The sequence below is a fragment of the Mustelus asterias genome, chromosome 8 (assembly GCF_964213995.1).
Source record: "Mustelus asterias chromosome 8, sMusAst1.hap1.1, whole genome shotgun sequence".
Lineage (NCBI taxonomy): Eukaryota > Metazoa > Chordata > Chondrichthyes > Carcharhiniformes > Triakidae > Mustelus > Mustelus asterias.
The window spans coordinates 126,251,855-126,264,364 of NC_135808.1; the positions used below are offsets into that span (position 1 = coordinate 126,251,855).

Consider the following 12,510-nt stretch of genomic DNA (forward strand, 5'->3'; position numbering starts at 1 on the left):
TGGAACAAAGAAAAGAACAGCCCTCCTTCAGCCCTTCAAGCCCATGCCAATCATGATGCACTAACTAACTTAAAAAAACATTGTGCCCTCACTCGGTCTGTATCCCTCTATTTCATCCCTATTCATGTACCCATCCAGATGCCTCTTAAATGGTGTTAATGTGCCTGCTTCCACCACCTCCTTTGGCAACAAGTTCCAGACACCCACCACTCTCTGCGTGGAAAAACATCCCCTGCACATCTTCCTTAAGCTTTTACCCCCTCACCTTGAACCTGTGCCCCCTTGTAATTGTCACTTCCACTCTTGGGAAAAAGCCTCAACTATCCACCCTGTCCATGCCTCTCATCATTTTGTAGAACTCCATCAGGCCTCCCCTCCGCCTCTGTCTAGTGAAAACAATCCTAGTTTATTCAACCACTGCTCATAGCCAACATCCTTGAGACCAGGCAACATCCTGGTGAACCTTCTTTGCACTCTCCAAAGCTGTAGTGTGGCGACTAGCACTGCACGCAATACTCCAAATGTGGCCTAACTAAGGTTTTATATAGCTGCAACATGATTTCCCAAATCTTGTACTCAATGCCCCGGCTGATGAAGGCAAATGCCGTATACCTGTTTTTATTTGTTATCTCTTCCATTTATTGAGCATTGCATTGTAATTGAATTTAAGTTTGTTATATACTGCAACAGTCTTGTATGGATATAAATGTTTATTGGCTCTATTTTTAAAAAGAAATACAGCCCTGTCTTCAGAAGTTCATTGTAAATTCATGTTTATCCGAGATATATTTCATTTATTTGGGGTTAAATTTCAGCAGCTGGCTGCCTTGTTCCATTGTGATTGTTCCCCAGAGCGCATTTAAAACAGAAATTCACAACTGACGCATCGTTCCTGAATACGCTAAAGAGCCAGTAAGCTGCACAAATGCCCCTCTTATACACAGTAAGAAATGCAGATGGTTAAATTCGTCATTTGTGTTTCAAATATCAGAAGAACATAGAATTACTGTGTGTCATTGCAGCATGAAATCAAACTATTTTAACTCGGTTGAATTTTTAATCGGGAGGAAGAAGAGTAACAATTCATACTTTTGTGTTGGAAAGGCATGTTACATTTACTCCAAGCTAGTTGTGAATCTTTAATGTTGATTATAGAATTTGGCAAGTGACAAATTGCACCCCGGATTTTTAATGTATTTTTCAAATGCTGCTATACATTTCTGTGACTTAAAGGCCATCAGGCACTGAGTAATGGTCATTTTACAGCCATAGAAGTATATTGCTGTATTTAACAAATCTGTTACCTATTTTCGTGTTCCACTTAAAGCAGCAGAGTACTTCATAGTCATTGCAACATTGCTTTTATGTTAAGTAACTGACTGGCATTCTCCCATCTATTGGAGTTTATTTCGTGTATTCCCCCATGAGAAGAATTATTATCCCCCCAGGTGAGCTTTCTACCTCACTTCTGTGTCGTCATCAAGACTATCTATTTCCTAGTTTAAACTCTCCCCAGTAGCCTTAGCCAACCTTCCCACCAGGATATTGTTCCCCCTGGGATTCAAGTGCCACCCGTTTTTTGTGTACAGGCCACAACTGCCCCTAAAGAGGTCCCAATGGTCCAGGAACCTGAATCCCTGCCCCCTGCACCAGTCCCTCAGCCACACATTCATCCTCCACCTCACTCCATTCCTGCCCTCACCTTCCCGTGGCACAGGCAGTAATCCTGAGATTACTACCTTTGCTTTCCTCCTTCTCAGCTGTCTTCCTAATTCCCTATACTCTCTTTTCATGACCCCTTCCCCTTTCCTTCCCACATCAGCGGTGCCAATATGTACTGCTACCTCTGGCTCCTCTCCCTCCCCCCTCAGGATTTCTGGGAGTCGCCCAGCGACATCCTGGATCCCGGCCCCAGGGAGGCAGAACACCATCCGAGACTCCGCAAAAACGCCTGTCTGACCCCCTTACTGTCGAGTCCCCGATTAACACTGCCTTCCTCTTCTTTTCCTTAGCCCTCTGATGTACAGGGCCGGACTCCACTCTGGAGACACGGCCACTGCTGCTTCCCCCAGGCGGGCTGTCCCCCCCAGCAGTACTCAGGCAGGAGTACTTGTTGTGTAGGGGCACATCCACCGGGGTGCTCTCAATCACCCGAGCTTTACCCTTCCTGGCCATCACCCACTTGGCCTCCACCCTTGGCCCTGGTGTGACCACCTGATGATAGCTCTTGTCTATCATCTCCTCATTCTCCCTTAACAGCCTAAGATACTCAAGCTGCACTTCCAGCTCCTTAACACGGTCCCTCAGGAACCGCAGATCGACACACCCCTCACAGATGTGGATGTCCGGGAGGCCACGAGCCTCCAGGACCTCCCACATGCTACACTGGGAACAACGCACTGGCTTCACACTCATATTTGCACTTTTATACCAAGGTACACAGAGAAAATTGGTCTTGAAAAGACCTCTCCTTGTCTCTTGGGTGGATTTGTTCCAGGAACATTTGCTTACAAAGCTGGTAATTGCAGTTCAAATGGATTTTCATGTTGAAACTGGCAAGCATTGAGCAATAGTCCCAGTTTCACGCTCACTCGGAGTCCAAGGGTGCATTTCTGGGATGTGGTTAGCAGTGGAAATTGTATTATTCAAATGCAGGATGGATTTTTGAGCAAAGTTCCATGTGGCGTGTCAAATGGCTACTGCCCAAATGCTTGCAGTTACCCAACAAGGCATCAGAGGTCACATGAATATGGCAAGCCACAGGGTACAAAAGTATTTATCCAAACACCCTCCTATTTCATATAAAAAAAATACAGTCACTGTTGTTTATTCCACATACATAGTGTAGAAGTGCTGGGTTCCCAAACACTAATAACAAGGGCTCAAGTTTTACCTCACAGAAAGAGAACCTTCAGCCCATCATGTTTGTACCAGCCATCAAACACCTTTCTATTCTAATTTTCCAGCACTTGGTCCATAACTTTGTATGCTGACTGATTCAAGTGGTCATCTAAATACTTCTTAAATATATTCAGTGATTTGGCCTCCACAGCCTTCCGTGGTAGATAATTTCAAAGGTTCACCATCCTCTGAGTGAAGAAATGACTTCCCATCTCAGTCCTAAATGGCCTGCCCCATATCCTGAGACCGTGACCCTTGTTTTAGACCCCCAGCCAGAGGAAATAACATCCCAAAATCCAGCCGATTCAGCCCTTTCATAACTTTATATATTTCAATGAACTTTCCTCTCATTCTTCTAAACTCCTGTGAATACAGGCCCAGTTGACCTAATCTCTCCTCACATAACAATTCTGCTATCCCAGAAATCAGTCTGGTGAACTTTTACTGCACTCCTTCTATGGCAAAGATATCCTTTCTTAGACAAAAAGAACAAAACTGCACACAAAGGGGCGGTGTGGTGTCACGGTGGTTAACACTGCTGCTTCACAGCGCCAGGGACCTGGGTTCGATTCCCGGCTTGGGTCACTGTCTGTGTGGAGTCTGCACGTTCTCCCCATGTCTGCGTGGGTTTCCTCCGGGTGCTCCCACAGTCCGAAAGACTTGCTGGTGCAAGGTGCATAGGCCATACTAAATTCTCCCTCAGTGTACCCGAACAGGTGCTGGAGTGTGGCGGCTAGGGGATTTTCACAGTAACTTCATTGCAGTGTTAATGTAAGCCTACTTGTGACAGAGATAATATTAAATAAAATAAACAATACTCCAGATGTTGCCTCACCAAGGTGCTGAATGACTGCAGTAAGACATCATTGATCCTGTACTCATGTCTTCCTCACGATCTGCCTGGTCTTTGGTGGGCAGGAATGCCCTGGAGAGGGCATCAGCCGAGTACAGCTCCTTGCCAGATGACGCTGAGATTGTAGCGTTGCAGCTTTGGCATGATGCTTTAAAGCTGTGTCGCCACAGTGTGGAGAGGTTTCTTTAAGATGGTTATGAGTGGCTGATCTGTTTCAACAGTTGCAGGACGACTATATATGAAGTCATTAAAGGTAGGGGAGTCTAAAACTAGAAGGCATAGGTTTAAGGTGAGAGGGGAGAGATACAAAAGTGTCCAGAGAGGGAATTTTTTCACACAGAGGGTGGTGGGTGTCTGGAACAAGCTGCCAGAGGTAGTAGTAGAGGCGGGTCCAATTTTGTCTTTTAAAAAGCATTTAGATAGTTACATTGGTACGATGGGTATAGAGGGATATGGGCCAAATGCGGGAAATTGGGATTAGATTCGGGATTCTTTTTAAAAATGGGCGGCAGGGACAAGTTGGGCCGAAGGGCCTGTTTCCATGCTGTAAACCTCTATGGCTCTATGTCTCTATGACCTCCTCTGGCGGCAAGTTCCAGGCACCTACCACTCTGCGTGAAAAACTTCCCCCGTACATCTCCCTTAAACTTTCCCCCTCTCACCTTGAACCTGTGCCCACTTGTCATTGAAATTTCCACCCTGGGAAAAAGCCTTTGACTATCCACCCTGTCTATGCCTCTCATAATTTTGGAGGTCTATCAGGTCTCCCCTGAAAAGATATAGCTATCTAGCTGATCTGTGCCCCTCATTATTTTATAGACCTCTATAAGATCACCCCTCGGCCTCCTATGCTCCAGAGAAAAAAGTCCCAGTCTATCCAGCCTCTCCTTATAACTCAATCCATCAAATCCCAGTAGCATCCTCGTAAATCTTTTCTGCACTCTTTCTAGTTTGGTGGTGGAAGCAGGTACATTAACAACATTTAAGAAGCATTTGGATGGGTACGTGAACAGGGAGGGAATAGGAGGATGTGGACCAAGTCAGAGCAGATATTTGTTTTCCACTTTAGTTTGGGCATCACGATCGGTGCAAGCTTGGAGGGCCGAAGGGCCTGCTCCTGTGCTGTGCTTTTCTTTGTTCTCTTCTTTGTTCTTTGAGACAAGAAATTTCTCCTAATCTTTGTCTGAAATGGGCAACCCCTGACTCTGAGATTATGCCCTTCCGTCCTACACTCTCTACAAGGGAAAACAACCTCTCAGCATCTCTCCTGTCAAGCCCTTTGAGAATCCTATATGTCTCAATTGATTTGGTTTGATTTGATTTATTATTGTCATATGTATTAGTGGGTAGTATCCCTGTTCATCCATAAGGTCACCTCTCATCCTTCTAAACTCCAATGAGTACAGGCTCAACCCACTCAACCTCTCCTCATAAGAAAATCCTTTCATACCCAGGATCAACCCAATGAACATTCTCCAGCTGCCTCCAATGCCAGTACATCTCTCCTTAAATAAAGGGACCAAAACTGTTCACGGTATTCCAGAAGTTCCTCCTCTATTGTAGTCACTATTGTAGTAATTTGAGTCACCCAATATATATGCAGATTAAAGTCACCCATAATCACAGGTGTTCCTTTATCACATGCATCTCTGATTTCCTAACTAAATGCTATTCCCAACATTACCACTACAGATTAGCGGTCTGTGAACCACCTCCACGAATGTTTTTTGCCCCTCAATGTTTCTTAACTCGACCAATACAGATTCCACATCATCTGTGCTAATATCTTTGCTCAATATTGTACTGATATCTCCTTTAATCAATAATGCAACTCCAACATCTTTTCCTTTCTGTCTGTCTTTCCTAAACACTGAATAGTCCTCAATGTTTTGTTCCCATGCATAGTCACATTGGAGCCATGTCTCTGTAATTTCAACGATATCATTTTCCTTTACATCTAACTGTGCAACTAATTCATCCATTGTATTTCAAAAGCGCTGAGCATTCAGGTACAAAACCATAATGCCAGTCCTTTTAACATTCCTTGTCCTGTTCCGATTATTTTTTACTGTGGCATTATCTGATTCTGGCCCTTGATTTCTCTGCCTATCACTTTTCTTATTCTCCTTGCTGTCTTTTCTCTTGTTTTTGTTCTCCCCTCTCTGAATTCCTACCTGGGTTCCCATTCACAGATGTCTCCCTGAATCTACGGGCTGACTTCTTAACAGTCATTCTCATTTTTGGACCATGAACAAGTGGTTGGGTAGCACTTTGGGTGGCCTTGAAATGGAGTGCCCCAATTAATGGAGTGCTCAGCTGAAGGAGGAGTGAGCGAGTAATAGGCCACCCCCCCCATGGAGTCAGTGTGAAACCTATGCAAAAATTTTGTTCTTCAAAGTGGCTAAAAACACCATGCAGAAACACTTTGCCAAAAGTGGGAAAATTCCACCCAGAGTTTCAGTGAGACTGTTTGGCTCACGGTGTGACAGGTGATGTTATGAGAAATCCACAGAGTCGGCTTTGGTCCCATCTGTCATTTACTTGATTTGATTTGATTTGAGTTATTATTGTCACATGTATTAACATGCAGCAAAAAGTATTGTTTCTTGCGTGCTATACAGACAAAGTATATCATTCATAGAGAAGGAAACAAGAGAGTGCATGTTAGCGGGAGAGAATCTCAAAGAAATCACTCAAAGCACAGGGTTGGTCCTCGCATCAAACGATTTATTTTCGCCGGCGGGCAGATGGCTTCTGTTAAACCCAGTGCCTCTCTCCGACAAACAAAGGAAAAACATCCTTTTCAATTCAATGTGCATGAGTGCCAGATGACTAAGTTTCTCATCTCTCATTGTTGAGCGCAAATAGAATTTCATCCTCTTCAGTGCCGAAAATGAACGCTCACCTGAACAGTTATGAAAATTTATTCACCCTTAAAAGGGTTAAACCAATTTTTTTTTGCTCTCAGGCCCCCCTCCCTTCCGGGCCCCTAGGCTTAAGCCTACTCACCCTAATGGTTAATCAGCCACTGACACAGCCGATCAAGGCTGGACCTTGTCCAATAACATTGATTACAGATTACATACAGCAGTCACATATCCAACGAAAAAGGCATTACGTAAGGTGGGCTTGTGCATGATCAGCTCGTGGTCTCATGGACACGACTCATGGTACCTCATCAATATTATCTTTCTTTCTCCCACCTGGAGTCCTTGAGTGTACAATACTCCTTGTCCAGTGGGTCTCCTTATCATCTCCCATGACTGTCCTCCCTAATCCTCCGTGTCTGGTTTTCATCCGAGACTTCAGATCATAGACTGGTACCAGTCACCAGTATCTGTGGTCTATTGTGCACAAGTTTGTGCTCAAGCCAGCTAATGGTATTCAGGAATGTGGCTAAAAGCTAGCATCCATCTTGTGTCATTTTACTATCCTGAGCTCCTGTTAACATGGTGGAGTTTTCATGCATGCCCTTTGTGGTTGTATAACAGTAAATTCAGACATATTTATTACATATTATTTATTCCTGCTATTATAAATTGCTGTACAGGTACCTTTGAATATAAATTGTTACACAGGCACCTAAATCAAGGATATTGTTCCCTCTAAACCTATTCTTTAAATCTCCCTTCAACAGTGCAGAATGTAGTGTTACAGTCATAGCTAGGGTGTAGTGAAAGGTCAACTTAATGCAAGATAGGTCCATTCAAAAGTCTGATAGAAGCAGGGAAGAAGCTGTTCTTGAGTCAGTTGGAACGTGATCTCAGACTTTTGTATCTTTTTCCTGACGGAAGAAGGTGAAAGAGAGAATGTCCGGGGTGCGTGGGGTCCTGAATAATGCTGGCTGCTTTGCCGAGGTAGCGGGAAGTGTAGACAGAGTCAATGGATGGGAGGCTGGTTTGCATGATGGATTGGGCTACATTTAGTTTCGTAGTTCCTTGCGGTCTTGGGCAGAGCAGGAGCCGTACCAAGCTGTGATACAACCAGAAAGAATGCTTTCTATGGTGCATCTGTAATAGTTGGTGAGAGGCGTAGCTGACATGCCAAATTTCCTTAGTTTTCTGAGAAAGTTGAGGAACTTTAGAGCATGGTGTCTGACCACATTTCACCTATTAATTCACATGTACTGCTTACTTAGTATAAGAGAGATACGGTAAAGTGTTTCATCTTCCCAAATTTGTAGGTGTCCATAAAAGTAGCTGGAGAGAAGGAATCGTGAACATTTGAATAATTTTCTGGCATTTGTATTGAGATCTTTCCAACCTTTTTGTCTGCTGTAAAGTTGCTCATTATTTCTTGTTTAATAAAAGTTTCATTCTTTGCGTTAAAGATTCATCAGCAAACTCCTTCAGGAACTTTCCTCCACGATTTCTAAAAAAAAAAGCTTGTCCAATATCAGCATTAGCTGGGATTGTAACATTGCAATGTTCTTACTCCTGGCAGTCGGGTTCCAGTATGCCACCATGCCACCTAATTAAATGTGCTTCCTGTCTTCAAGTTCGCCATTAGTGAGAACACAAGATTCTGTCCATGGTGTTCATAAATGACATCCACATCTGGAGTATTGTGTCCAGTTTTGGTCTCTTTTTGAGGAAGGTTGTGGTGGCATTGGAGGCAGTTCAGAGGAGGTTCACCAGATTGATTCCGGGAATGAAAGGACTGATATATGAGGAGAGATTAAACAGTTTGGGCTCGTACCCGCTGGAGTTTAGAAGGATGACAGGGGATCTGTTCGAGGTATATAAAACATAGAACAAATGTTTCCTCTTATGGGGCAATCTAGAACAAGAAGCCACAGCTATAGGTTGAGAGGCGATAGATTTAAAACTATGATGAGGAGGAATTACTTCTTGCAGACGGTAGTGAATTTGTGGAACTCTCTGCCTCATAGCGCGGAGGCGTCTGAATCGGTGAATGGTTTCAAGAAGAAGCGAGATAGATTTCTAATTTTAAAAAGGGATAAGGGATATGGGGAAAAGATGGGGAGGTGGATTTGAGACCAGGGAGAGATCAGCCATGATCTGATTGAATGGCGGAGCAGGCTCGAAGGGCTGAATTTGCCTCCTTCTGCTCCTAATTCCTATGTTCCTATCAGGAGAGAGTTCATTCTGAGTCTTCAAGGCCTTCAGGTTTCACAAAAGTATAATTTTTCTGCTCCCCAGTGAGGTCTAGAGTGCAACCTGTCACACTCCATCACTGATAATACAGTTGCTGCTCTTTATTTGTTCGGGATTCTTGTTCATCTCTGTGGCAATCTCAGAATTCTGCCATTGGGCCTGGGGGAATTTCCAATTCCCTCTTGAATTCACATGGGAGCAGCTATTGGAAGTGCCTGGCAGTCGATGCTAAAATTTCGATGATTCGTGTTCTTTTCTCCCAAACCCACTGGCTTTCTTTTAACTATGATGTGGAGATGCCGGCGTTGGACTGGGGTAAACACAGTAAGAAGTTTAACAACACCAGGTTAAAGTCCAACAGGCTTTTGCTACCAAATAAACCTGTTGGACTTTAACCTGGTGTTGTTAAACTTCTTACTTTCTTTTAATATCCATTCAGTTCCAGCTCACACAGTACCCCTGTGTTACTGCCAAATCATGAGATCAGTCAGTATATTAATCGGACGTCACAGTGAAGGAAGATATTGGTGCAGACAGTCAGGGTGCAACAATGAGGTTCCAAGAAACCTTCGCCTTTGTGCTCAGCTGCATTGTGTGTGATTATGTTATAAATTCTTCTGGAGCAAGGCTGGAAAATAATGGATATAGAGACATAGTTATTGCTATTAACCCTCGAGTCCAACGTGATGACAACCTTATAGAAAATATTAAGGTGAGGCATTGATGTGCTGTCCCAAGAGAACTAATAGCTCTTGCTTTGTGACTGTGTTTCATGTTGTACGTTATTATTTAGAATTCAGGATTTGGTGAGGAGAGGGAGAGTTAGAGGAATATGTTATATCCTCTTCCCTGTCTTTGCTCGATTCATGAAACATGGTATTGATTTAAAATTTGTCTTTGCTTTACAGGAAATAGTGACTGCTGCCTCTTCCTACCTCCACCAAGCGACCAAGCGACAAGTTTATTTTTCAGATGTGAAAATCCTGCTGCCGAAAACATGGTCAGTTATTTCCAGCTCGGTTCACAGACCCACGACTGAATCCTACCAGAAGGTAAGTGAGCAGCGAAAAGTGAGAAATGCCTTCCAGCTGCTCCCTCTGCAACCCCGAGAATTTCTCAAACCCCCTTCAGCACTTCACGGGGTTGGGGGGAGGATTTGCGCCGAATGTTTGACAAAGTTTCGGCGGCGGAGGAGGAAGGGGGTGCAGCTCCGAGGGAATTCTCAGCGGAGTCTGGCAGCAGACTTTCGATAAACTGTGTACTTCGCCTGAAGATTAGCGATTACTTAACGGCTTCTCTCCCACAACAAGTCAGGGGGTAATTCAATAACAAGAAAAAGCAAATGATATGTATGAAATTATGTATTCTCTATGTTATAAATTCTAAAAATAAAGTATATATTGTATGTATAAAGCTATTTTATACAGATTGCACTAAAACTTCTAAATTTTGAATTGTATATTACATTTCATGTGAATTTCATTTCAAAGAAAATACTTTGCAATGAACAGTCAGTGGTGTCAGAAAGTGTTATTACATGTTATTCCAGAATTTCTGAGGGTCCTTTTGAGGATCGAGTTCCACAACTCTGCCCATTTTATCATGAAAATGATGTGTTAGTTATTGGGAATGTTGTATCTGAGTGTTGGATTTTTCTCTCTTGCCCATTTGAAAGCTTTGGATTACAGATGGGTTGAGCTGGAAGGGGCAGTGTGTGTGGAGGGAAATAAACTTTGCTCTGATGAGCTTTACTCTAATTAGAATTATAGAACCCGGACAGTGCAGAAGGAGGCCATTTGGCCCATCAAGTCTGCACAGACCACAATCCCACCCATGCCCTATTCCCGTCCCTGGTGCTATGGGGCAGCAGTGCAAACCATTGTGCCACCTTGCCTCCGTGCGCAAGGATGACGTGCAAATTTGTGAAATGTTCCTTTTTTGGGGGTGGCACAGTGGTTAGCACTGCTGCCTCATGGCGCCAGGGATCGGGAATCAATTCCCAGCTTGGGTCATGTTGCAGAGTCTACACGTTCTCCCCGAGTCTGTGTGGGCTTCCTACAGGTGCTCCAGTTTCCTCCCATAGTCCAAAGCCGTGCTGGTTAGGTGCATTGGCCATGCTAAATTCTCCCTCAGTGTACCCGAACAGGCGCCGGAGTGTGGCGACTAGGGGATCTTCACAGTAACTTCATTGCAGTGTTAATGCAAGCTTTCTGACACCAATAAATAAACTTTAAACTGCTGGTGTGTAGTTATTTGGAGTGTTGTCTTTTTGTTTAAACATGTGTAATAGTTGGAAAAGAGGAAAGCGGAAGTGTTTAATTTTGAAAGTTGTATAATATGGACTGTGGAGATGTTGGTGTGTCAAACCCCAGGCTGTGGGCTGAGTGAAAATTCTGAAATTGAGGTTGGTCTGTTTGTGTTAAGCATGGGTATTACAGATTATAGAATCCAAGCATGTAGACAGAGTTAACGTACAGATTAGCTACAATCCTTACAGAGCGAATGGCCTTCTCCTATTCCGAAATGCATGGTGCCACTTGTTTGAGATCCAAAAGTAGAATTAAACAGATCAATTTATATAACACCTTATTATTCCCACAGACGCACAGAAAGTGAGATTATCCATTTTCTGAGGAGGCAAACACTATTCTGTTTTTAACAGCACAGCGTCAGAGTGAAGTATTCGATCTGAGATCCTGGCCTGGGTTCTCCGATCTCGTTCACCCCGCCACCGCTACCAGCAAGAATGGAGAATTTGGCCCTTAATAAAATCTCCATTCACAGCAGTGGGACCAGAGAATCCCAGCTGCCGGCGAGGTTGGAGAAATCCTGGCTCTTTCGCAGCTGGTTTGCCATCCAGTTAAATCAAAGAAGCTTTTCCATTTGTGCAAAACCTCTCCTCCTCCTCCAGGTACCATTGCCTGAAGAGGGCATTGCCAACCACGGGCTCCCATTGGATTGCACCATGATCACGCTTGTGTACTGCAGTGTTTGCCATTGCCTTCTTGATTTAATTTGATTTATTATTGTCACACGTATTAACATACAGTGAAAAGTATTGTTTCTTGCGTGCTATACAAACAAAGCATTCCGTTCAAGGAGAAGGAAAGGAGAGAATGCAGAATGTAGTGTTACAGTCATAGCTAGGGTGTAGTGAAAGATCAACTTAATGCAAGGTAGGTCCATTCAAAGGTCTGACAGCAGCAGGGAAAGAGCTGTTCTTGAGTCAGTTGGTACGTGACCTCAGACTTTTGTACCTTCTTCCCGAAGGAAGAAGTTGGAAGAGAGAATGTCCAGGGTGCGTGAGGTCCTTAATTATGCTGGCTGCTTTGCCGAGGCAGTGGGAAATGTGGACAGAGTGAATGGATGGGAGGCTAGTTTGCGTGATGGATTGGGCTGCATTCATGACATTTTGTAGTTTTTTGCGGTCTTGGCAGAGCAGCAGCCATACCAAGTTGTGATACAACCAGAAAGAATGCCTTCTCTGGTGCATTTGTAAACGTTCGTCAGAGTTGCAGCTGACATGCCAAATTTCCTTTGTCTTCTGAGAAAGTAGAGGCGTTGGTGGGCTTTCTTAACTATAGTGATGGCATGGGAGGACCAGGACAGGTTGTTGGTGATCTGGACACCTGCAGTATG

The 12,510-nt window shown here is 43.9% G+C and overlaps 1 protein-coding gene across 1 annotated transcript in view; it reads left to right on the forward strand.

Moving 5' to 3' along the window:
- The first annotated feature begins 9,383 nt into the window (after window positions 1-9,383).
- The window catches only part of LOC144497536 (calcium-activated chloride channel regulator 1-like), a 42,255-nt gene continuing 39,128 nt past the window's right edge, over window positions 9,384-12,510 (forward strand). Inside the window, exons 1-2 of the mRNA XM_078218938.1 lie at window positions 9,384-9,583; window positions 9,780-9,923. Of these exons, the coding sequence (XP_078075064.1) occupies window positions 9,422-9,583; window positions 9,780-9,923 (306 nt within the window). The 5' untranslated portion in view covers window positions 9,384-9,421. The remainder of the gene's footprint in view (window positions 9,584-9,779; window positions 9,924-12,510) is intronic.